Source organism: Vanacampus margaritifer, chromosome 8 (genome assembly GCF_051991255.1).
Source record: "Vanacampus margaritifer isolate UIUO_Vmar chromosome 8, RoL_Vmar_1.0, whole genome shotgun sequence".
Classification (NCBI taxonomy): Eukaryota; Metazoa; Chordata; class Actinopteri; order Syngnathiformes; family Syngnathidae; genus Vanacampus; species Vanacampus margaritifer.
The window spans coordinates 7250871-7273507 of record NC_135439.1 but is presented as its reverse complement, the minus strand read 5'-3'; the positions used below and the strand labels follow the sequence as shown (position 1 = coordinate 7273507).

The 22637-nt window shown below is 37.8% G+C and overlaps 1 protein-coding gene across 2 annotated transcripts in view; it reads right to left on the bottom strand.

Annotated features, from left to right (window-relative positions):
* Positions 1-22637, bottom strand: part of nxph4 (neurexophilin 4) — an 89356-nt gene that overhangs the window by 53116 nt on the left and 13603 nt on the right. The window contains exon 1 of one of the 2 annotated variants that reach the window (XM_077572415.1): positions 12612-12740. The exons of the other annotated variant lie outside the window; for it this stretch is intronic. Within the exon in view, the coding sequence (XP_077428541.1) occupies positions 12612-12656 (45 nt within the window). The 5' untranslated portion in view covers positions 12657-12740. Of the gene's footprint in view, positions 1-12611; positions 12741-22637 lie in introns of those variants that run through there. 2 annotated transcript variants of the gene reach the window in all.

Genomic DNA, 22637 nt, shown 5'->3' with positions numbered 1-22637 from the left:
TCTGTTCTAAATGTACAATAAAAAAAAAAAATTCCAAGTCTTCATACTCTTCTTAACCTGATTTGTTTTTTTTAACTAATATATGGCTGCATAATTTAGTCATTGATACAGTAAAGTCATAATAACTCAAAAATAGTTAAAATTAAAAAGATGTACTGTACTGTAAAAAAGGAGTGTGATATTTATTTGTGTTGTCGCATGGCTTAAATAGTTAACTCACGATTAATTACAAATTTTATATCTGTTGTAAATGTACAATAAAATATTTTTTCTAGGTTTTCATTATCTTGCTAACATAAAAGTGGGGAAAAATTAAACTAATGGAAATATGGCTGCATTTTTTAGTCATTGATACAGTAATTTCATAATATTTCATCAAATTAAGATAAAATTAAAAAGATGCACTGTAAAAAACGAGTGTGATATTGAATTTGTTAGTCATTTTACTGCCACTAGATGGCATAATTGCATTTGTAAGACCTTGGGGACAGCTCAGTGCATTTTTCTTTTCATATTAAGAGCTATCTATTTTTTAACAGGACTTAACTTGTGAAATTCTGCACATTTTTAAAATTGTAAAACAAAACTTGACTCCAGTCTCTACAAGTATATGCATAAGTATTAAATGTATTTCTGCAAAATTTTGACGTGGACGTTTCTGCTGCGTTGCGACTGGAATTCCCCCAGTACAGGCTTTTCAAGTAGGGGGCGGTCATTAATCGCGCGTTAAAAAAAATAGTGGCGTTAAAGGAACTTTAAATTAACTCAAAATTAATGCACTAATTTTGACACCCCTAAAATAAATAATATAGTATAGCATATAATATAGTGGAAACTCCAAAGTCGAGCACTCCAAATGTCAAATTTAGAATTCAACCAAAAATTTCAGAGAAAACAAAAAAAACTCAAATTATGAGCACGCTTTGTGGTCATGTCTTGGTTGCGCCACGTGATTGTAGCTCTCGGTAGCTGGAGGGCTTTAAGTGAAGATAATATTTCTGGTTTGTTTTTAAAGTCTCGGAGCAACAAGGGAGCTCTGCTTCAAATGCATGCCTCTTTTTCGATCTCTTCCTCTTGGAAAGACTTCAGGGGATGATTTCGCTTTTGTAGTCACATTACTGGATTTTGAGTTCCTTAAGTCAGTGGCATCGTTTAAGAACAGCCCGAAAAGTACACATTTTCAGAAAAGACAAATGTGAGCCTTTGAAATGCTTTATCGGTCAAAATAGTTTACACAAAACAAAATCATTTCACACTGCAATTTTTTTTTTTTGGGGGGGGGGGGGGCGCACATATTGCTCATGCCAGAAACCGCCGCTCATTTTACATGACGATTATTTAAGCCTTGTCAGAGGTAATATTAGCTCAAATGACACTGCTGTCAGCCGCCTGTTTGTGGTTCACGGTGGTTGCATCGATAAAGAGGCGATAAAAGCAAGTTCAAGCAGCCATTGTTCTACATTTCCCAAAATAATCAGGCGCGCAGGAAGCAAACAGGACCTGTCGGCACTCTGCAACTTTCCATCTCTCGCGCACACACAAGCATCTGCTCGGCCCTCCTTCATCCCCACCTTATTAAGATTCGTATCCCCGAAAGGTGACTTCGTAGCCGGGCACGGTGACAAGCCGCCACCCCTCAGCAGCCAGCAGCCTGGAGGTATATGTAGGCACTGTGACAGGTAGCTACGCTCCCCTGGGACTCCCTTTCTTGGCTGCCTGTGTGTGTGTGTGTGTGTGTGTGTGTGTGCGCGCACGTGTGTGTGTGTTCTGTGTGCGTTTGCCCAGTGTGGCCAAGACAAGCAAGATTATCAAGTCAAAGATGACCCCTGACATAAGGTTCTCAAGGGACTGAAGATTGTTTTGTTTTTTTTAAGAGTTTCTTTTCCACCTCCAACCGTCCCTCTACTATTTTTTTATATCCCCCGAACACCAATTACAACCCCCCCCCCATGGACTCTTTGCTGAAGTATTAGGCCCGTGGCTCGTCTTTCTGTTTAAGCAAATATGGAACGCAACCTAGAGCTCAACTGCTTGCCATTCCATTCACGTACATTCCATTGTGCTCCTCTTTCTGACATGCCCAACTAAAATTAAAAAAAATAATAATTATTCATTCAGTCACATATATGCATGATGTAAACATCTGTCTGTATAATTACATACAAAAAGTAAATACTAGCCTACCCATTCACATATACAGTACCAAATTCGTGTTGCCAAATTAGTGACTTTCCAAAGCCTTGGTGACTTTTTTTTTTTTTTTTAATCAAAAGAGACTAGCAACAAATCTTAGCGACTTTTTCTGTTACACAGTAAATTTTCTAGAGCAAATTTGATTCTATTTAGGGTGGGATCAAATAGACTCAGTTTTAGAGTAATATCTACACCTGGAAGAAAGTAAAATAAAGAATCAAAAGTAAACAAATAAATAAAAGCCACTCAAGGGTTGAGGAACAAACTCACGACCTTGAGCCACGCAGCTCCTGCTGTGTGTTAGTATATCTCGTGTCAGCTGGAATCTTCGTAACTCCAAGAGACCAAAAACAATGTTTTTGGTCTCCTCTTTGATAGAAGCAAACAGTAGTCAGGTTTCCATCCAATTGTTTCAAATTTTTTAAGCAAATTTACTGAAAATGTACAAAACGGACATGCGACTTATGCCCGTTTCCATCCGTTCTTCTTTTGTGAATATTGAGAGGGGACTCCGCTCCTGTAGGTGGCGGTATACACCATATTTTAAACAATTTAAAAGAAGAAGACCAGGAAGCAACTGTACCGTGCGATGACGTCGTATGAGAATGCTTTTGTAATTCTTGATGAACTGTAGTGTTTCTTTGCTGTTTTCCATCTAAAATAGTAAAAACTCAGACAAGGAAAATCTAATATTCACTTGTTTAATTAATTCTAAAAAGAATTTCAGTTTTGTCGTCCCCCTCAACCATACTTTACTTTGTCGTCCGACATTGCTTTGGGACTACAACCTTACGTGTGACGCAATATCCGGTCAAAACATGTGACGTGTATACGGTCTTGCCAGCAATTTTTCGCAAAACCTGTTTCCATAGCCAAAATTCACATTTTCCTTTTTTTTTGATACGCTTCAAAATCCACCCCCTCTAAGCATGAAACCTTTTTTTTTGCAAATTTTGGCCCTTTTTTTTTTTTTTTTTTAAATTTCTAGCGTTTCTATTCAGTCTTTTTGTATTTCTTGAAAAATTGAATAAAAAATCTGTTGATAGAAACCCAACTAGTGGAAGGGTCATAGCTGAGGTGGTAGTGTGGCAGTTTCCCAAGCTGAAAGTCGTGAGTTCGTTCATCAACCCTTGAGTGGCTTTTATTTATTTATTTTCAATTCTTTATTTTACTCTCTTCTAATAAACAGTCTATTTGGTCCCACTCTAAATAGTCAAATTTACTCTAAATAGAGTCAAATTTACTCTAGAGTCAAATTTACTCTAAATAGAGTCAAATTTACTCTACAGAATTTACTCTGTAGACAAAGCATTTAATGAAGTTATTTTGAGAAGTGATGGCCTAATTTCAAAGACAAAATAAAAAAAAATAAAAAGAAGAAATTTCATTTGGAGTTCTAAACGTATAAAGGGTGTTTTTTTACTCACTTTTTTTCTCTCTCCCACGCTGTTATTCCTATCTTCTACACCATCCATTACAATTACATGCAAATGGTTGATTCTGCAAATTAGGTGATGATGTCCTTTAACGCCAAGAGCTACTTTCCTTACTGGGGAATTGGCAACACTGTACACGATGCGCCTATTTACAAGCGCCATACTATAAAGTCTGACACTTTACACCTGCCTCTCCTCCGAAATACCAAATAAACAGGTTGAAAGGCAAATTGCAGCGCACACTTTCATGAACAATATGAATAAGAAGAAGCAGATTAGAACATTAGAAGGAGAGATGAATTAATAAGCAACCTCTGAAAAGTCAAGAAGACTAAAAGGTCCTCCACATTGCAAAAAGACAACCTCTGTGGGCTGATGAACTGTTGCTAAAATGGGCTAAAAAGAAAATCAGCTAATGATGGTCCAACACTTTCCTGTTCACAGTTTGCAAGTGAAATCTCACGATCACATCACCGGCAATTAAATGTGTTTGGTCGGCCGGAGAGGACATTTTTACACCATGAGCATCACGAGGCAAACAGAGACGGATGAACAAACAAGTGGTAGGGCGGAAAACTATGTTCAGGCTAGAAGACAATTTCCACCAAGTAACTCCTTGTCGACAATAAAGTCAAAAAAAAAGCCACCGAGTTGATTATCATTCAAAGGCGGAGATGGGATACGGGGCTCTTGCTGAGGGCGGAGCAGTTTAGGTTATAACGAGCTCCTCTGCGCCTTCCCACCTGCACAAAACCAGGTTCCCTCTTACATTGCATTGCATTGTGGGAGCTTGTTAAGAAACAGTCTACCGCCAACCAGCACGTCTTATAGTTGTGTACCAACATCGCGATGCTCACTGACCCCTCCCCGTATGATAACATGCATACAATATGTCTGTCCATTCACAAATACTGTACACATATATGTGAACAATGATCGATACACACATAAAAAACAACTGTTCTTCCATTCACATACACACACCCAAAAGGTGTGTCCGAACTCACATGCCGGCCGCATTCCCACACACCTTTGCTCACTTTTTGAATTTCAATCAGAAAGCAGACGTAGGCAGTGGATGTCTGACCAGGAATCCGAATGAAGAGCAAGTGCCGTAAAAAATGCATTAAGATGAGTAGAAAGTACAAATCTTTTTCTGCTTGGAGACAGTAACTGTTCTGTGATAAAGCTTTACAATCCAAACAGGATGTTTGTATTGTACAAATAAGAAATAATATGGGCTGGACAGTCATAAAAACAAAAGTGTTATTCTCTTTGTTTTGTATCTTGCAACGTTGACAAATAATTTTTTGCTTCCGCAATCATTTCGGTAGAAGCTAACTAAAGTTCTTATGATTTTTCACATTCAAGTTCAAGTGTTAGTTTTGTGCTACTAATAGCTTAACAGAGGGTGACCATATCATAACTATTTAAAACAAAACAAAAATCATAACTCTCTTTTAAAGTCTTATTTGACAAATAATGACATGCTTTATTGCTTTTATTTATTTTTGGGTAAAATATTTTTTATATATATATTTTCAACATTTAAAAAAATATATTTATTTATTTAATACCAACCTTTTATTGCTCCTGCGATCAATTTTTTATTTTTATTTTTTCTCATCGCCCTCTGGTTTGGGAGCACAGAGCTCTACCCATGAGTTCAAATTCCGGGCAACACAGCTCCAGATCTTATTTGAACACTCAGCAAGTGAGGTATGTAAAACGATAACCTCCTTTTTTTATAAAAAAAAAATACAATACTTTTTTTTTTTAATATATAGCAATAATAGCATGCCGCCTTTCTTTCTTTTTTTTTTACCTACACACCTCGCAATCGACTTTATCGGTTTACCAGTCACTGTAACAACACAACACGGTGCACTCCAAATTAATGATTAAAGCAGATGGTGAATTTAAAGCTATATATATATATATATTATTATTTTTTTATTATTATTATTTCTTTTATTTTTTATTAATGGTCTAGCTATACTGCAGATTTCCGTCTACAACTTAACTCCCAAAAGAGTTTGAAATAATATGTGTTTTGGGATCATAGTTTATGATATACTGTATTTAAGAATGAAATCATTTTATTTTTTTATTTTTTCATTAGGCAATTAGAAACTTTTTTTTCGGGGGCGTCCATTACTTGCGAATTTTCCTCTATTCACGTCAGAGCTCGATACATAACCCCTATGTTTAATAAGAGTTTTCTGTATAAGCACACATACATGCAATAAATAAGTAAAGAAATAGAATTTTGCCTTCCTGGGACTAACAAAGACGAATTACAGACTTTAGCCTGACATCTCTTTGAATTACGCTGTAACAAAATGTGCCGCAAATACTACAGAATTACTATATTAAATAAATTAAAAAATCAATCTCCAATCTTAAACACGCATGAATAAAAGGTACTACGTGAAGAACCCTCACGGCATCTGTGCGGCAATTGGAGGGTTTTTCATGGCGCACCTGTCTAACGAGCCACTGATGGCAGCGCTAATTGAAGTGGCCTAATTCCATGTCATCACGGTGAACTCATCATACATTTTGAGCAGCAGAGCGAGGAAAAGTGCTCGGCATCTCAAGATCGCATGAGAGTCGACTTTCCATCCCCAGTATACAGCATTGCACAATTTGTACATTCATAAAACGGCAAAGATTCATAATTAAATGTAAATAATTGAATTTTCATTATGGAAGGACATTTTATTTATTTTTTAGATTTTTTTTAATCATTTTTTTATGACATTATTATGAGTTTTTTTTTTTTAAAGGTCAAGAAATGAAATGTAATGAAAATTGGTCTTGAAATAGATGATTGTTAAAGTAAGTTCAATATACTGTACATATACATGTGATCATTTTATTATTTATTTAATTCATATCTTAATTCACTATCTTTCCCAAACTAATTTTTGTCCTTCAACATTTGTCCCAAAATTTTGTTTTATTAGAATTGGAAAAATATTATCAGGTTCAATATTTCAATTAAATAAAAATGTAATTAATTGCAAGTACTAGCATTCCTTTAAAAAAAAAAAAACAACAACAAAAAAAAACAGTGCCTCCATTAATTGAAGAAAATATTCTGTGATGCATAATCATCAAATGCATTCCAATTGCTTTCAACCATGGTATTTTTTTTTCTTCTTTTTTCGCATTGCTGACATGAAATTTAGGGTTATGGCCGTGGCTGTTTTGCTTTCCTAAGATGAACTTTCCCGTGCCGTTTGTTAGCGGAAGCCCTGCTTTTAATGAGTATTTTGGAGGCCTGGCTGTAGGCTTTGTGGTGGAGCGTCTGATGGATTGCAAGGCAGCGGACAGTGGAGAGTTGTAGCTATGGAGAAGACACAAGCCTCACACCCCTCCAGGCTTTTCCATTATCCCACACTTTCTGGATCATATACCACCCTGGGTGAGTGTGTGTGTGTGTGTGTGTGTGCGCATGTTTGTGCGTGCGATTGCCCGCACCTGTATCTCACTTGTGTGCGTGCAATCACATCAATCTCAGCAAAATCCCACCCCCTCCAACCGCCATTCGTTCTGTCCTCGTCCCTTGTCTTCTTCTCTATTGTGTTCAAGCTAATACAGTCCATCGAGTGGGACGGGCACAAGTCACTTTTCAGAAGCACCCCAGGTCAAGGAAACTTTGGGAGGGAGAAACTAAGAGGAGTGATTCCTCAAATGAAACTAAAACTGCTGGATTTTTTTTTGCTTAACTCATATTCCACTAATGCAATATTAACCAGAATATCGTGTTTAGACGAGTGGGGCTCCATAGAACATATTGTCAAGAATTATTATTTTTTGGTTGACTTTGGTCCTTTAAAAGGAATACTTGACTCATTGAGCCATTTTCAGCAGTAAAAAAGTTAATATTTTGCCCAGGATGAATTCGATGTCATTTTCAGTAGGTACAGCAAGTGGAAACATTTTTTTTTAAAGGTATTCATTGTATACAAAAAAAAAAATTGTTATCAAATTTATTCTGGACAAAATACAAACTTTTATTCTGGACAAAATACAAACTTTTACAGCTGAAAAATGGCTGAGTGAGTCTCCTATCCCTTTAAATCAGTGGTTCTCAACCCTGGCTCTCAAGTATCCCCACCAAGCCTGTTCTCCATGTCTCCAACAGCCAACACAGGTGTTTGAAATGATCAGCTAATCAGCAAGCTCTGCATGAAACCTCATAACGATCCTCAGCTGTGTTGGCTGAGGGAGACATGGAAACGGGCTGGATAGGAGTACTCCAGGACCGGGGTTGAGAACCACTGCTTTAGATAACTACTTTCATTTATCCCTAATAAAAAAAAAATGACACTCACCCGACAGCAAATTTGAAATGTCATTTGAAATTCAGCATTTTCTGTAGAAAACTATACAGAGCTATTTGTTTTCATTGAACTTTTTAACTCTTTGACTGCCAGACGTTTTCAAAAACGGGTTGTCGCCAGTGCCAGCCGATTTAAGCATTTTGAGTGATCTTTCAAGGTCCACAGAAAATGTTGTGTTTGGACTATGGAAACACACATACTACCAAATGAAAGATTGGACTCTCATCTTTCATCAGAAAAAAAAGTTTGTTTCTACCTTATTCCGTTCTTCAGTAATCAACAATAGAAAATGGTTACTTTCACCGAAATTCTCTGTTTTGAAACAAAAAACGGAGAAAAAGAGCTTTTTGTGAAACGATGTTATTTCATGCACTCTAGTGAATTGTACACTTCTTTTTGTCCATGAATGATGCCACAAACACCTAAATAGTGCTTTACTTCTGTAAAACGCTTTCACCAACAATGAAAAAGTGTTTTTTGATTGCAAAATACGTTTATTTCCATTCAACAGTGTAACAATTTGACAAAACACTTTCGCAAACTATTTACAAATGTGTGCAACTGTGGTACTACTTACAATTATGTGGATGTTTCAAATACAGTTTTTCCTTTTGTAACGCTCTCCTGCGTGCAAGAAGACGCCAGGACTCGCACAACAGTTTACTTTCACTTTCACATTGGTCCGTTTTGCGTGCAAACGTTACACTTTCTTGACGGCCTTTTTTTCCAGGGAATAAAAAGCAAGTAGCAGACTGTACACACTTCCTCCGATGAATATGCATTGGACTCGGGGCACTCTCTGTCGTCCGATCGAACGTCCGCCTGTGCGTGCTCGGTTGCGCTCCGCGTTACGACACCGTCATAGCCGCCGCGTCAGCGGTTCCAATTTCGCCGTCAAGCTCGGATTCACCTTCATCATCATTGTCATCAATGTACTCTTTTAGCGTTGGTCGATGCCTTTTGTCTTGTAAGTGTAGAGCTGCTTGCAAACGCTCGCCATTGCCCGTTCCCTCCTCCATCTAGCTCCATCTAACGTCTTCTATGCGTCAATGCTTTCCAACCACGGAGTCACCATCATCTTCATCATCGATGATGATCATCGTCGTCAACAATGTGCTCTTTTAGCGATGCTTTTGGTCTTTGAAAAAAACGGCTCTGGCGTGAGCTCCTCGCGACCGGCCGCCATTTTTCCTTTGTTTTCCATTCTGATCTCCTGCTCGACGCTCTAGCTCCGCCTCTACTGACGCCCACCCGATCTTGTCAAAAGAGAGTCATCGCTGCCCTCTAGGGGCCAAAAATAGTCATTAGGCTCACGAGACCTGCTTAAAACTTTCAGGACAGCTCCGCAAGCCTTCCCAGCACCCGTTTCAAAAAAAAATAAAAAATGGGAGGACGTCTTTTAACGTCTTTGGCGCTCCTCCGTAGGTTTTTGCAGAACGTCATTTAACGTCTTTGGCAGTAAAAGAGTTAAAGACATGCTTTCAACTTTTTTTTGTTGTTTAAAAAAAAACAGATCTCTATTGTTTTTAGCATAAGTATTCTCTGATAGTGAACTCATGTAATATTGATTACTCATTGCATCCTCCTTCCTCTCACCGGCATTTCTCCCATACAATATTCAATAAACTGCCAAAGGATACAACACGCAAGCGATCATACAAATAAAGCCCGTATCTCGCCATACCGACGCCATCTGAAATTCATCCTGCCTTTACAACTATTACATCGCAGGTGTTAAAAGGTAGTTCATGCTCTACGCGGCTCAAAATAGGAAGGACGACTCGGGCAGACAGGCGGCTAACTGACCGGCAAACCCAGCGCTCTTCTTTTTGCAAGCCTCTTCAAGTCTGTCCACCCGCACGCCTCCGTCTGTCGGACTATTTATGCATTTATGCCGGGCCAGAGGCGGCCTCAATGAGCCCGAGGCATAATTAAACCTCAAGAAGCAAGCAGAGGGTAGAAGGAGAAAAAAAAGAAAGAAAATCAGCGGGAGGTAAATAGGAAATGGTGAGAAAGTGATGGACCAAGGTGTGCCTTCCAGCTGGCCTGTAATGATCTTCACTATTCGGGGTGGAAATGAATCAAGACACACCTCTTGATCAGTTAATTCATCAACCAGGAGGCAGTTTAGACTTCTTAACTTGTCCTATTCCTCCCTTTGCCATCCCGTCTTTTTATTCTTATGGTTTTATTCCATTTGTCCTTTCAATTTCAGCGAGCTCTTGACATTTAGGAAGGCTCATTATTATTTCTGGATTAAAACGTCAAATTATAGTTAATTACATTCTTGAAAAGTGGTTGAACGTTACGCTTGATTAAGAAAAAAAAAAAAAGCCCAGCGGGGGGTGGTTCAAATGTTGGCTATAAAAAGGTGAATTCAGGTTTGAAAAAAAACACTCACTCTGAAAGAGTCCACATTAAAGCACTTGTGCTCTGCTTATTTCCATGGCAGGTGGTGCGTTACATTTGTTAAACTCTGTGCATGTTAGAAAAAGTGACAAGCTGACCGACCGCATATTTACAAATAAGTCCACATTTTCTTGCCTTTTTAATTGGATTTCATGTCTCTCTTTTCTCAACATGCTGCCATCACGCTCATCCTGCTGTGAGCAGAGCTGTTGCAAAAAAAAAAAAAAAAACACACACAAAAAAAAAACATAAAAACAGATGTTCATCGCTGAGCACAGTCCTGCATGTTCACACTTCACTGTATGTTTCTGATACATCATAACTTTTCCCTCTTTTCGTCTACAAGGCAGAAGGTCCAAGTGATCAAATGTCTGTTGTATAACAGATTCAGAGAGGCAAGATACAGTTTCCCCAATTAATAGCTTTATTGTATTTATTTTTATGTTTGTTTGCACTAAGAATGGTTCATGGCTAATTCAATAAGATGTCTTGTGCTAAAACTACCAGTTTGAGGCTTTCAAACATTTTCCATGCAAACTGAAAAGACACGCTTTGTAAAGGTTCATTATTTCCATTGATTGAGCATTTGTTGTTATTCAGTCATAACGTTAGCTATGGGAAGACGGTTTGACAGCATAAAAGCTAGCACTCGAAATAATGTGATTTTCTCAGTACGAATATTATGTAGACTAAGAAAAGAGGAAAGCATTTGCAGAGAAGATTTATAAATCTGGGGATCGTACTGTGGATCGTACTGTGCATATTTGACAAAAACATAATTTGCACTTTTTTGCTTAAGTACATTTCAGACTCTGTACTGTTTCACTTAATTACTGGAGTTCCATTTTTTTTCTTTTACATAAGTATGTGTATTACTTGTACTTATAATGTATGCAAGTACTTTCTTTCTTTTTTTTACCTCTGAGTATTAAACATTCTGTAGTATTTATTTGAGCGGAGCTGAGCCTCCCCACATCGATTTAAATGAGTAACATTCACATTATTATTAGTAATAAATAAATAAATAATGCCATGGTCCCAAAAATGTATTTATACATTGTTTAAAAAATAATAATAATAATAATGCTAGAGCATATAGAAGGCTTTGATACAGCCTCTGACCTAAAGAGGTCGCTTAAAGCAATGGTAGTTATTACAAAAACAGCAGGGGGCAGCAGAGTAGAAGAGATCCACCAGGCCACGTTGAAAACGAGCTGATTTACCCACAGTTCTAAACAGATTTGTGAATAATGATGAAACTTAGGTATATTCTAATGCTAATTGCTGTAAAACGGAAACAGATAGAAATATACTTTTTTCCCCTGATGTAAGAAGAGACTCTAATCTTTCTTTTGGTAGGTTCCAAGTTTGTATAGCAATTGAACAGAATATTCTGTGGGCCTTGCAAAATCAGTCAAAATCCAGAAAAACAGCCAGGAGTAAAGGGGGTTGCTTCAGTGAAAATGGCTGAGAGTATTTCGGAGAGAGGCTTGATTCCGATCTGATGGTAACCAATAAAATCAATGTATTTGTTCCTCTTTATACGCTGCCAAGACACATACCTCACTTAAGCCCTTTGAGAGCAAAGAAATCAAACCTTTATCGTTTAAACCGAGCAGTTAAATCCAGCCTGAAGTCCCATTAAAACCATGCGGTACATATTTAGCTCGCATCAGCACGATTAGAAACAGTGTCCGAGGCAAGGAAAATGGTGAATGGAAGCATTAAAAATAAAAAATAAGAGCCAGCAAGTTGTAAATCTTATGAGACTTTCACAATTGAGTGCTTACTGAACGGTTGCACGGGGGCTTTAACCCTTCCGTCCCATCTGCTACCAGCCTGCTGTCTGTGGCGATGTGACTAGAAGAGAGTGGAGGTTAGTTTGGGAGGGAGCAGCTGGAGGAGGCGGTTGAACAAACCGCCTCCCCCTCCCTTTCCCCGATGTGCAGGGACTCATCTTGTTGCCTCCAGTTATTGATCAAGGAGAGCAGGCAGGAAGCTAACTGAGCAAGGCCTTTACGGCCGAGTAAGCAGCAGCAAGCTCTCGGTGCAGCTTGCCTTTGGACTCGCCAAAGCTGCCCCACTCCCTCTCCTCCTTACACACACACACACACACACACGAAGAATAAAGACATTTTTCACTGTCAGGAATGCGCCCGAGGAACAACAGCCGCGGTTAAGTCTGCTGATTTCAGCAGGATAGGGGATTTAAACGTCATACCTGCTCGCCATTGTTATAGTCCGATCGCCCGCTCAATAAAGCCATCCATATAAAGTCGACTCGTGGGTTAGGTAGGCTCTGAGCCGGATCTTTAAAAAGTCTATTAGAATTCCAAATGTCCTTAGAAGCAGGGTCCTCACGGGCCAAGTGCAGTGAAACAGAATTCCCCTCTATTTGCTGGACAATATTGTTTCAGTCAACTTTTGGCTCGCTGCAGAGTAACTCATTATATTACAGGATTAGTGTGGTATTTTTTTCAATAATGCCAATTATACAGTATGACCATTTAATAATAGATACATTGGAGGTGCAGGAAATCCACTCCAATATTCATGGTTAATAAATCAAAACGTGAATTTTCAATGTTTTTTTTTTCCTCTGTGTGGATCCAATCCTAGTTCTTCCTGTAATGTCCTATGATGCCAAAAGATGGTGCTAAAGCCCAAACTAACAGGAATGTAGTAATGTTTAGTCTTGCTCTGGTGAGTGGCTGTTAAATAGCTAAAATAAACAAACAGCAGAGGTCTTATTATTTCTTCACGATTGGTATTTTCACATGTTGCGAAATCAAACTGGTGCAATTATTATTATTAGTTTTATTATTATTTCCATCTGTAAGCCATTTGTTTTAAAGGGTAATAATGTCAAATGAATTTGAAAGTATTAGATTAAAGTATTTTGGGATGACAATTTTATTTATTTATCTATCTATTTATCTTATGGTTTAAACTATCAATGCAGGCTATTATAAATATTGAGGGGGGTTAACACATTCACTCCCAGCCATTTTCACTGAACGCTCCTGGCTGTTTTACTGGATTTTGACTGATTTTGCAAGGCCCACAGAATATTGTGTTCTATTGCTATAAAAACATGGAACCTACCAAAAGAAAGATTAGAGTCTCCTCTTTCATGAGGAAAAAAAAAAGTATATATTTCTGTTTCCGTTTTAGAACATAGCTTAATTTCATCATTATTCACAAATCTGTTCAGAACTTTAGAGCTTGTTTTCAACATGGCCCTGGTTGATCTCTTATACTCTGCTGCCACCTGCTGGCCGTTTTTGTAATAACTACCATTGCTTTAAGCGACATCTTCAGGTCAGAGGCTGCACCAAAGCCTTTTGTATGCTCAAGCATAAAAAAAAATAATAATAATAAATAAAACAAACGTATAAATACGTCTTTGGGGCACTTAAACATTTAAAATAGAACGTAATTTGGGAGCAAATAAGTAATTAATTACTTTTTCACTTTTTACGGTATTAGAACCACAAACTCAAATTTTCTGGAAAGATATACGTGACTTTTACTTTTGATTGGCACCTCCATAAAAGGGTACAAATTCTGGCAAAAAGGAAAGTTGCGATGAAAAAAAAATTGAAGCTAACTAAAACTATTTGCAACATAGCTGTTAGCATAGTGTCAAATGCGCAACTCAACATACTCCAGAAAAAGAGAAAGAAAAAATTACAGGTGAGGGCATATAGTGCTGAAAAAAATTACTAGCATGGAAAAGACCATCTGGCCTGCTAAAATCTCTTTAATGCGCACTGATTCAATTTAAGTGACATTTCAACGTTGGCCATTTTTAACAGGATGGAGGATTTTCAAAGTGACTTTTTTTACCCGTCTTATTTTAATATGCCCACGCGGAGACACATGGCAATTCAAATTCCGTTTCAATTTTCAAATAAGATTAAGGGGCTCCGAGAACAAACAAGTTGAGCTGGATCCGGTTGGTCACATAGCGCCACTTAATTAGCATCCCCTTCTCTAAAATTGTCTCCCCTCTACGGCGACCCCCTCAACATCTTGTTTCTCGCACCTTGCCGTTGTTGGAGTGCTACAGACGTGCTTGAAACATCCCCTCCGGACTTCACGTCATCCGCTCCTTTAATCAGCTCGTTTGTCTTAAGTACCGAGAGTCTGCCATCCTCTGCGAGTTACAAACTTTGCGCACGGGTTTTTATCATCTTCAGTGCACTACATGTGCCCTTTGCTGGGACCGGCGTCTGAGGAGGCTTCAGTTGCTTAACCTTTATTCGGTGATGTATGAGTTGAGGGGGGTGGTGGCTGCAGGCCTGTGCATCCATTATGTCAGCCGGGAAGTCCAGAGTGAAGCAGTAGCAGGAGAAAAAGCCTGAACACTGCACAATGATCTTTTTCATTGGATTTTAAATTATTAAAAAAAAAAAAAAAAAAAGAAGAAAAAGAAAGAAACAAGGCCAGGTGCAAGAGGTTGGCAAGTCTGTTGCATGACTCTAGTTGGGTTTCCTTCCACGTATTTTTATTAAAATTTTCAAGAAATGCGAAAATAAAACTCAATGGAAATGCTAGGAATTCGAAAAAGGGCCCAAAATTTGTAAAAAAAAGTTTTTACGCTTAGAGGGGGTGGATTTTGAAGAGTAGCGAAAAAAGGAAAATGCGTATTTTGGCAATGGAAACCGAATAACCGCTGGCAAGACCGGATAAACGTCGTACATTTTGACCGAATATTACGTCACGCGTACGTTTGTAGTCCCAAAGCAATGGCAGACGATAAAGTAAGGTATGTTTAGGGGTGACGACAAAACAGAAATCTTTTGGGAATTAATTAAAGAAGCCAATATTAATGCTATTTTAGATGGAAAACAGCAAAGAAACGCTACGGTTTATCAAGAATTACAAAAGCAAACTCCTATGATGTCATCGCACGACGCAGTTGCTTCCTGGTCTTCTTCTTCTTTTAAATTACTAGTGGATCGCATCTCTACAGCGGCGGAGTCCCCTCTCAATATTCGCAAAAGAAGAACAGATAGAAACGGGCATGTCCGTTTTGAGCATTTTCAGTAAATTCGCTTGAAAATTTCGAAACAATTAAATGGAAACCTGACCTCTGAAGTAATGGGTTGAATCTTAGCTTGGGTATTTGTTTTCTAATAAGGTTGGTGAATCAGGGATGTGATTTGACCAAAGTGAAATTATCTGAAAATTTAGCCGGGGGTCTGGGGGCCGCTGGCACCCAGCTAGGTCCAGGGCAGTGCTCTGGTGGGGGGACAAGGGGGGCGAAGCTCATGGGTTTTCCGTGTTTTTAAGTACTTTCAATGCACTCACATGACAAAGAAATAGACAAAACAACAGCATAAATTTTCAATGTATATTGAACCATCCCATATAAAATGGCAGTTTTAGTCAACTCAAAATCAGTCACATTCAAAAACATTGGACTGCCTTTGCTTTTAAAAACTATCACTGAGAATATCATCATATCTAACTAATGTGATTACTAAGTTAACACATAAATAATGTTGAAGAGTTCAAATTTCATGAACAAATAATTGTATCATGACCAAATGAAAAGTAACTCATATTAGAGCATACCACAAATGTCTTTGTTATAGCAGAAGATGTTATCTGTCGGAGTCATGTGCATACACAATGAACTACTAAAAAAAAAAAAAAAAAAAACGGAATTTTTTTTTTTTTTGGGGGGGGGGGGGGGGGGGATAAAAAAAGCGGAATTCCGCGAATTAGCGGAAAAATCACATCCCTGGTGAATTAAACAAATTCAGATCAATACCATTTTGAAAGAAAGAAAAAAAAGTCAGGAGGTTTTCCCAAACTCATGCACGGACTACAGCAAGTGAATTTCTGGGGAGCCGCTTCGATTGGCTTAAGTCGGCTGAGTTCCATTCCAAAATGCCTTCTTCTATCTGTGCTAATGTAGCAAAATACAAAAAAGAAAGAAAATTCAGTGCAGTTAGACTGGGCTTTGTGCTAGGTTTGCTTTAAAATTTTAAAATTTAAAAAATTGCATGGTAAATTATTCTGTAGTTCGGCCCTCGACATGACAGCATGCGAATGAATGTTTTTGTTTTGTTTTTACAGAAGTTTTTTAAAGTGTTTTAATCAACTAAAATGGAGATAGCCTATCAAGCCTCATTGTCTCCCCCCATCCCGGTTCCTCCGTTGAGCAGAATCAATGACTCGAGGCGACCATGTGTGTGTGTGAGCTTTGCTTTAGCCGGCCGACGCTCAATGAGTCGCAAAGAGTGTCATCCCTCATGGTCCGTCCCACAGGCTGGCCGTGAGGTGGGTGGGACGCAATGGAAGTGGAACAAACAGGCTGTTCAATGAGGGGAGGAACAGTGTGAAATTGCCTCCGAATGATAAGACTCCATTACGGCCAGCCGAGGAGTTAGCTTATTGTGACGACGAACTAATAATATGTACAGTGGACCGTTCATCTTAATGTCTTATTTCGGACAAACATGGAATAAATGAGTGTGATTTCTAGTTGTATTAACGAAAATAGGGGCCTCTACTTTGTGAGCATGTGATTGCAAGCTTAGTATACACACCACGATAATCAGGCATCCCTCAACACTTTCTGATTAAAGTCAGCCAAGATTATTGGAGAATTCTAAAAGACGATTCTGAATGATTACGAGTTGAGATTATCTTGTTAAAATATTATCCGGTGGTGTGATTTGCTAGATTTTTTTTCTCGCCATCATGATTATCTTGGGGTGTTTTAAAATTGTTTTTTTCTCCTCTAAACATAATTATCCTGTGCTGTGTGTTAAGTTGAGAGTGATTTTTTTTAAATCCTGTTACGTGGGTTGTGTTAAGACAAGAGCTGTCAAACGATTAATATTTTAAAATCAGATTAATCCCGTCTTTTTTTTTTAATCACAAATTTTGCTTAATCGTGATTAACCACTTAATTAGAAAAAAAGGCTTTTTATCAACATTTTTTGGAAGAGCACCTATTATGTGTTAATTTTTTCTTCATTTAATATTATGGGGATGTCTTCCAAATGTTTTGATCCACTGCACACTCTCATCCTCTTCTTTTCCTAATAAATTAATTACTTGCATAATTTGAAATGAAATAAAAAAATGACCCCAATAGTTTGATTAGAAAAAAAATATTCTAAATGTCATATACTGTAACATGCAGTTATGTTCATTGCTCAAACTCAACCTGCACTACTTTTAACACAACTATCCGATGTCAAACAAAAGGATGATCTGCGGTCAAAATTAATAGTGTGATTAATCTGCGTTAATACATGATTAATGAGATTAATTAAAGATGAGTACTAGTCTAACTAGACTAATTTCCTTTTAGTTATAACAATTATCCTGTGGTATGGGGTGTTTTAAAGGTGATTTTTAAAAACATAACGGTAAGGCTGCTGTGTGTGCTGCGAATAACCAATAATAATTATATAATTATAGTAATAATAATAATAATTCAGTGTGTGGGTTCTATAGATTTTTATTTTTATTTTTTTTTAATCACAATGACTATCCTGTGTTGTGGGTGGTGTCATGCTGATTGATTATCCTTTGGTGTATGTTGTTTTAGTAGTTTTATATATTTATTAATTAATTTTTTAGGACATTTCCATTCATTTCAATGAGGAAATACAATGTACCATCCATTTAGTGTACACTCTGCCCAGTTAGTTTTACATCTCACTGAATTCAGTTGTTCCCATGCAACGACGCAAAGTGTGTGGCATACCCCTTCCAACAACTACCCCCCCCCCCCCTCACTCCCTGCAACCCCGCACCACCAAAAATCACAGCAAGCACCTAATTGGGCTACTGATTGGCCGGTGGCAATTGAAGGCAAGCATATAGACAGAATGGGGAAACTGCGTGTGAGCGGGGTTAGGGCGGTGTTACTGACACCTCCCGCACAGTGTGAGATGTTGCGCCAATTAAAAGGCACTAAGAATGCGTCTTCCTGTTTTGCTTCTGCTTGTTAATTACTGGTGGGAGCTCTGTACAAGCTGCTTCTGATAACAGTCTGTCTGCGAGAAGAAAATGTAAGAAAAGATGGCTACAGGAAGAAAAAAAAAAAAAAGGGTTCATGGAAGATTTAAATGTGCAAACCCCGGTGGAAATGAAAGGTGGCGCGCGGCTTATTAGCTGGACGACGGCACTGATGGGAGCAGGAATAATATCAGACGCTGGTCGGTTGGCTCGAGATTGCAATAGATGACTCATGGCGGGAAGTCAAAGTCATGTTCTTTGCTGTCACGGTCCTTCCTGCAAAAGCGATTACACGAGGAGAGCACAATGGCAGCGCGGGACTGTAATTATATTTCAAAACAACTCGTGTATGTTTCACACTGCGCTTGAATCAAAAGGGCTTCGCGCAATGTCAGCCTCCCGACAACTTTTAGAATGTCTCCAATGGCTGCAAAACAAACCTAAGCTTGCTGGAAGAAAAGCTTTACTCCTACACACAGTTACACGCAAGTTAACTTTTCAGGTACGGTTTTAGGTAAGACGGCGGCACGGCGGGTATCGCGGTTGGCACTTCTGCCTCGCAATTGAGGTTCTGGGTTCAAACTTTGACGAAAGCTTTTCTATGTAGAATTTCAGTAAAGACTATGTGAGTGAGTGAGAATGGCCGTAGGTCTATGTGTGCCCCATGATTGGCTGGCGACCAGTCCCGTATCCTGCTTCTTTCATCAAATTTGCTGGTGGGTTAGAAGGACAAGCAGAGTTGAAAATCAGCAACAAGAATAATTTGTGGTGAATATGTGTCTTGTGCCAATCTTAAAAAAAAAACACTTTTCAGTTGTAAAAAATACGAATTTAGCATTTTTTTTTCAAATCGCGACATTTTGCATGTCCAGTTATTTGTTTTCTTCTCTGTACGAGCTAGGCAAAATAAATGAGGGAATCTATCTAGTGTGAAGAGAATATTTTCAGATTCAGAATATTGATTCCGAAAAGGGCGATTTCCCCAGTCACAATCTGCCCAAGAACCATGAAAACAACAACACGGGGGAGACAACGGGAAGCCTGGCGGGTCACCTTTCAGCGCCCTGACTTTCTTAGCAAGAAAGAAAGAAAGAAGGAAAGAAAGAAAGAACGAAACACGGAAGCGGAGGGAAAACACAAAGCTCAAGCTCTGTACTAAATTGTGTGGAATTATAAATGTAGATCAAGTCAGCTGGCATGTCAACATATCGTCTCATTGCCATGGAGACAGCCTCAACAGGCCAAATGAGGAACACGAACACGAGTGATAAGGACTCCAGCGCAAAGGCAAAGAAAACGGATGTTTTGGTAACAGGACGACAATAATTTCTATTTTTGGTGTTGTGCCAAGTTATCAAAACAGGTCTTGGTATTAGCCCAGTTCGGATCATTTCCACTTTGGGGTGTACTCACTCTTGTTGACAGTGCTTTAGACATTGATATCTACCTCCTCATGAATCACATTTTAATGGAAAAAATATCTGCCTCAAATAAAAACCAAATATCAAAATTTATAGAAACATGGTCTACGTATATAGAATTTTTTTACCTAATTCTGGTTACTGATGTTTCTGCATTTAGCAATTTATTATTATATTATTAGTATGGGATTTTTTTTTAATGGGCTTTAGATGAACTGATGAATACACACACGCTCGCACGCACACATACAAATATATATATATATATATATATATGTGTGTATATATATATATATATATATATATATATATGTGTGTATATGTATATATATTAAAAAAAAAAAAACATTTATTAAATTTTTTTAATTTATTTGTTTTTTTTAAAAAAGGAGAGCAATGATGATGTCAAATCGAATGAACAATACTGAGCTCTCCTGAGAAAAAAAAAAAAGACATTGATATCTATATAATACTTACAAAAATGTGAAGGATGTACTCATTTGTGTGAGATACTGTAAGCAAAAGGAGGTCTTTTTTGTAGCCATTCCAGCTGCTCCGTACAACTTTGCAACATCTTCCCTCGCCTTGTTTCCGCCTCTTGACATATGATGAAGTGCACATATTGAGACTCCGGTTCCCATCTTCGTTTCCCTTTATCTCCGCTGTTTGGAGTGTCACTGTTATTAATACCCAGGGCCACAAAAGAGGGAGGCGCACGGCAATGCCAGGGGAAGAAAGAGTGCACCACACAGCGGGGCTGGCATGTGGACTTCCGAGCGCAACGTAGGCGTGGACGAAAGAGACAACGGAGGCGTGTCATCCGGATGTATCACAGGGTTTCATTAGGCGCCAAATAAAAAGGTCAGGTGGACGATGAGAGAAAATGCAAACAGTCCTAAGTTAGACACAATTAACCTTTTCTTCGGTGGTGATGATGTCCGCGCTGTCACGCTTGACACTCATGCAAGACTTTTTTCTTTTTTTTTTTTACTTCTACCTTTTCTTTTCCATTTTTAATCGCCTCCATGCATCACGTCTTGTACAACATAATGGCCTCTTTTTCTGTACAGACTTAAAAATGTCACGTAGTAAAAAAGAAAACTCAATCCATAAAGAGGACAAAAAGGAACGGTACAAGTACTACTGGAAAATGCTCATAAAGTGTGATTAAAGAATGGGGTGTGACAAGTTTTTAAGTAACAGTTTGAATGTTCCTAATGGTCATACAAGTATAAAAATTAGGGGTGTTAGGCAATTAAAATTTTTAATATTAATGAATTGCATGACTTCAATAGTTAACTCACGATTAATCGCAAATTTTATATATGTTGTAAATGTACAATAAAAAAATAATTTTTCTAAGATTTCATACTCTAAAAGTTGGGGGGAAAATTAAACTAATGGAAATATGGCTGCATTGTGTTAGTCATTGATACAGTAATTTCATAATATTTCATCAAATTTAGTTAAAATTAAAGTTTGTTTAGGGTTATTTTTTTATTTATTTATTTTTTTACAAACGGGACATCCCTAATTATTATTACGTTTATTACTGCTCAATTTTGAAGTGGACGTGTATGCTGGGAATTCCCCCAGTACAGGCTTTCCAAGTAAGAGGCGGTCATTAATCACACGTTGAAAAAAATTGTGTCATTAAAGGAACTTTAAATTACCTCAAAATTAACACAACAATTTTGACTCCCCTAATAAAAATACATTATAGACCCTTTCAAGAAAAATAATTGAAACATGTTTTGTAAATTTGCCGAGAATTAACAGAAAAGAAGTATACAAAATGTAGCCTGAACTTTTTTTTTTTTTTTTTTTTTTAAATGGAGAAATCAAGCCATTGTCTCTCAAATGCAGAGGGCGTGACCTTTAAATGCACCATTGGGCACTTTTTCCCCCAAAAATATATTTTTATTTGACCATTTATGACTAAAATGTCTTCTAATTAGTAGATTAGATAGATTCAAGCATATACAGTATAGTTTATACAGAAACAAATTTATGATTTGACATGACTTTAACCAGTGTTAAACAAACTAAAATAAAACTACTCATCATTTGAATAGCATGCCACACAAGGACATAGAGACGTCAAACATTCCGAGGACACTGTAAAATAATACTATAAAATAAAAGGGTAAAAATGCTCACCCTTTGAATAGACACATACCCTTTACATTCATAAGTATATTTTGAGAATGTAAAGAGAAGTTTAATATTGTATGGCAAAATAAAACTACTCATCCAATATAATTTAATAATACGCACTCGTTCACTAAAACGTCAAACTAACATAAAGACAGAAGTGAGACAAAATGTAAACAGTCAAATGACTCACCCGTTGAATAAAAGTAGAAAGAAAGACGCGAGTCATCACACTGACCTTTGAGGCATATAATATAAGCTCCAAAATAGTATATTTATGGTAAAGTATATACATTTCAAACTGTATGTGCGTATGCCTTGACATTATTAGTCATTGGAAAATTTTGATTCTCTCAGCCCAGTGGGTCCTTTCTTGTGAGTCAACCCCTTGCCATGACCGTCGTTTGTTCAATGGTCGCCATGGCAACTTTTAATTAGCCGCCTAACGAGCGGTATGTTAACTGCTGCGCTGCATTTTCATGTCCGATTGAAGCCATAATTGTGGCATGAAAACGTGATCCGGCGTGGACGTATTGAGCATAAATAAATACAAGACGGATTGGTTACAAAGATTACAAGAGACTATGCATGTTTTGCTATGAATCAGTAAATAAGTTGGAATAAATTGATTGCACAAAGAAAGGAAAAAATATACAGTTCATTGGAGTCTTGAGAAATGGGTT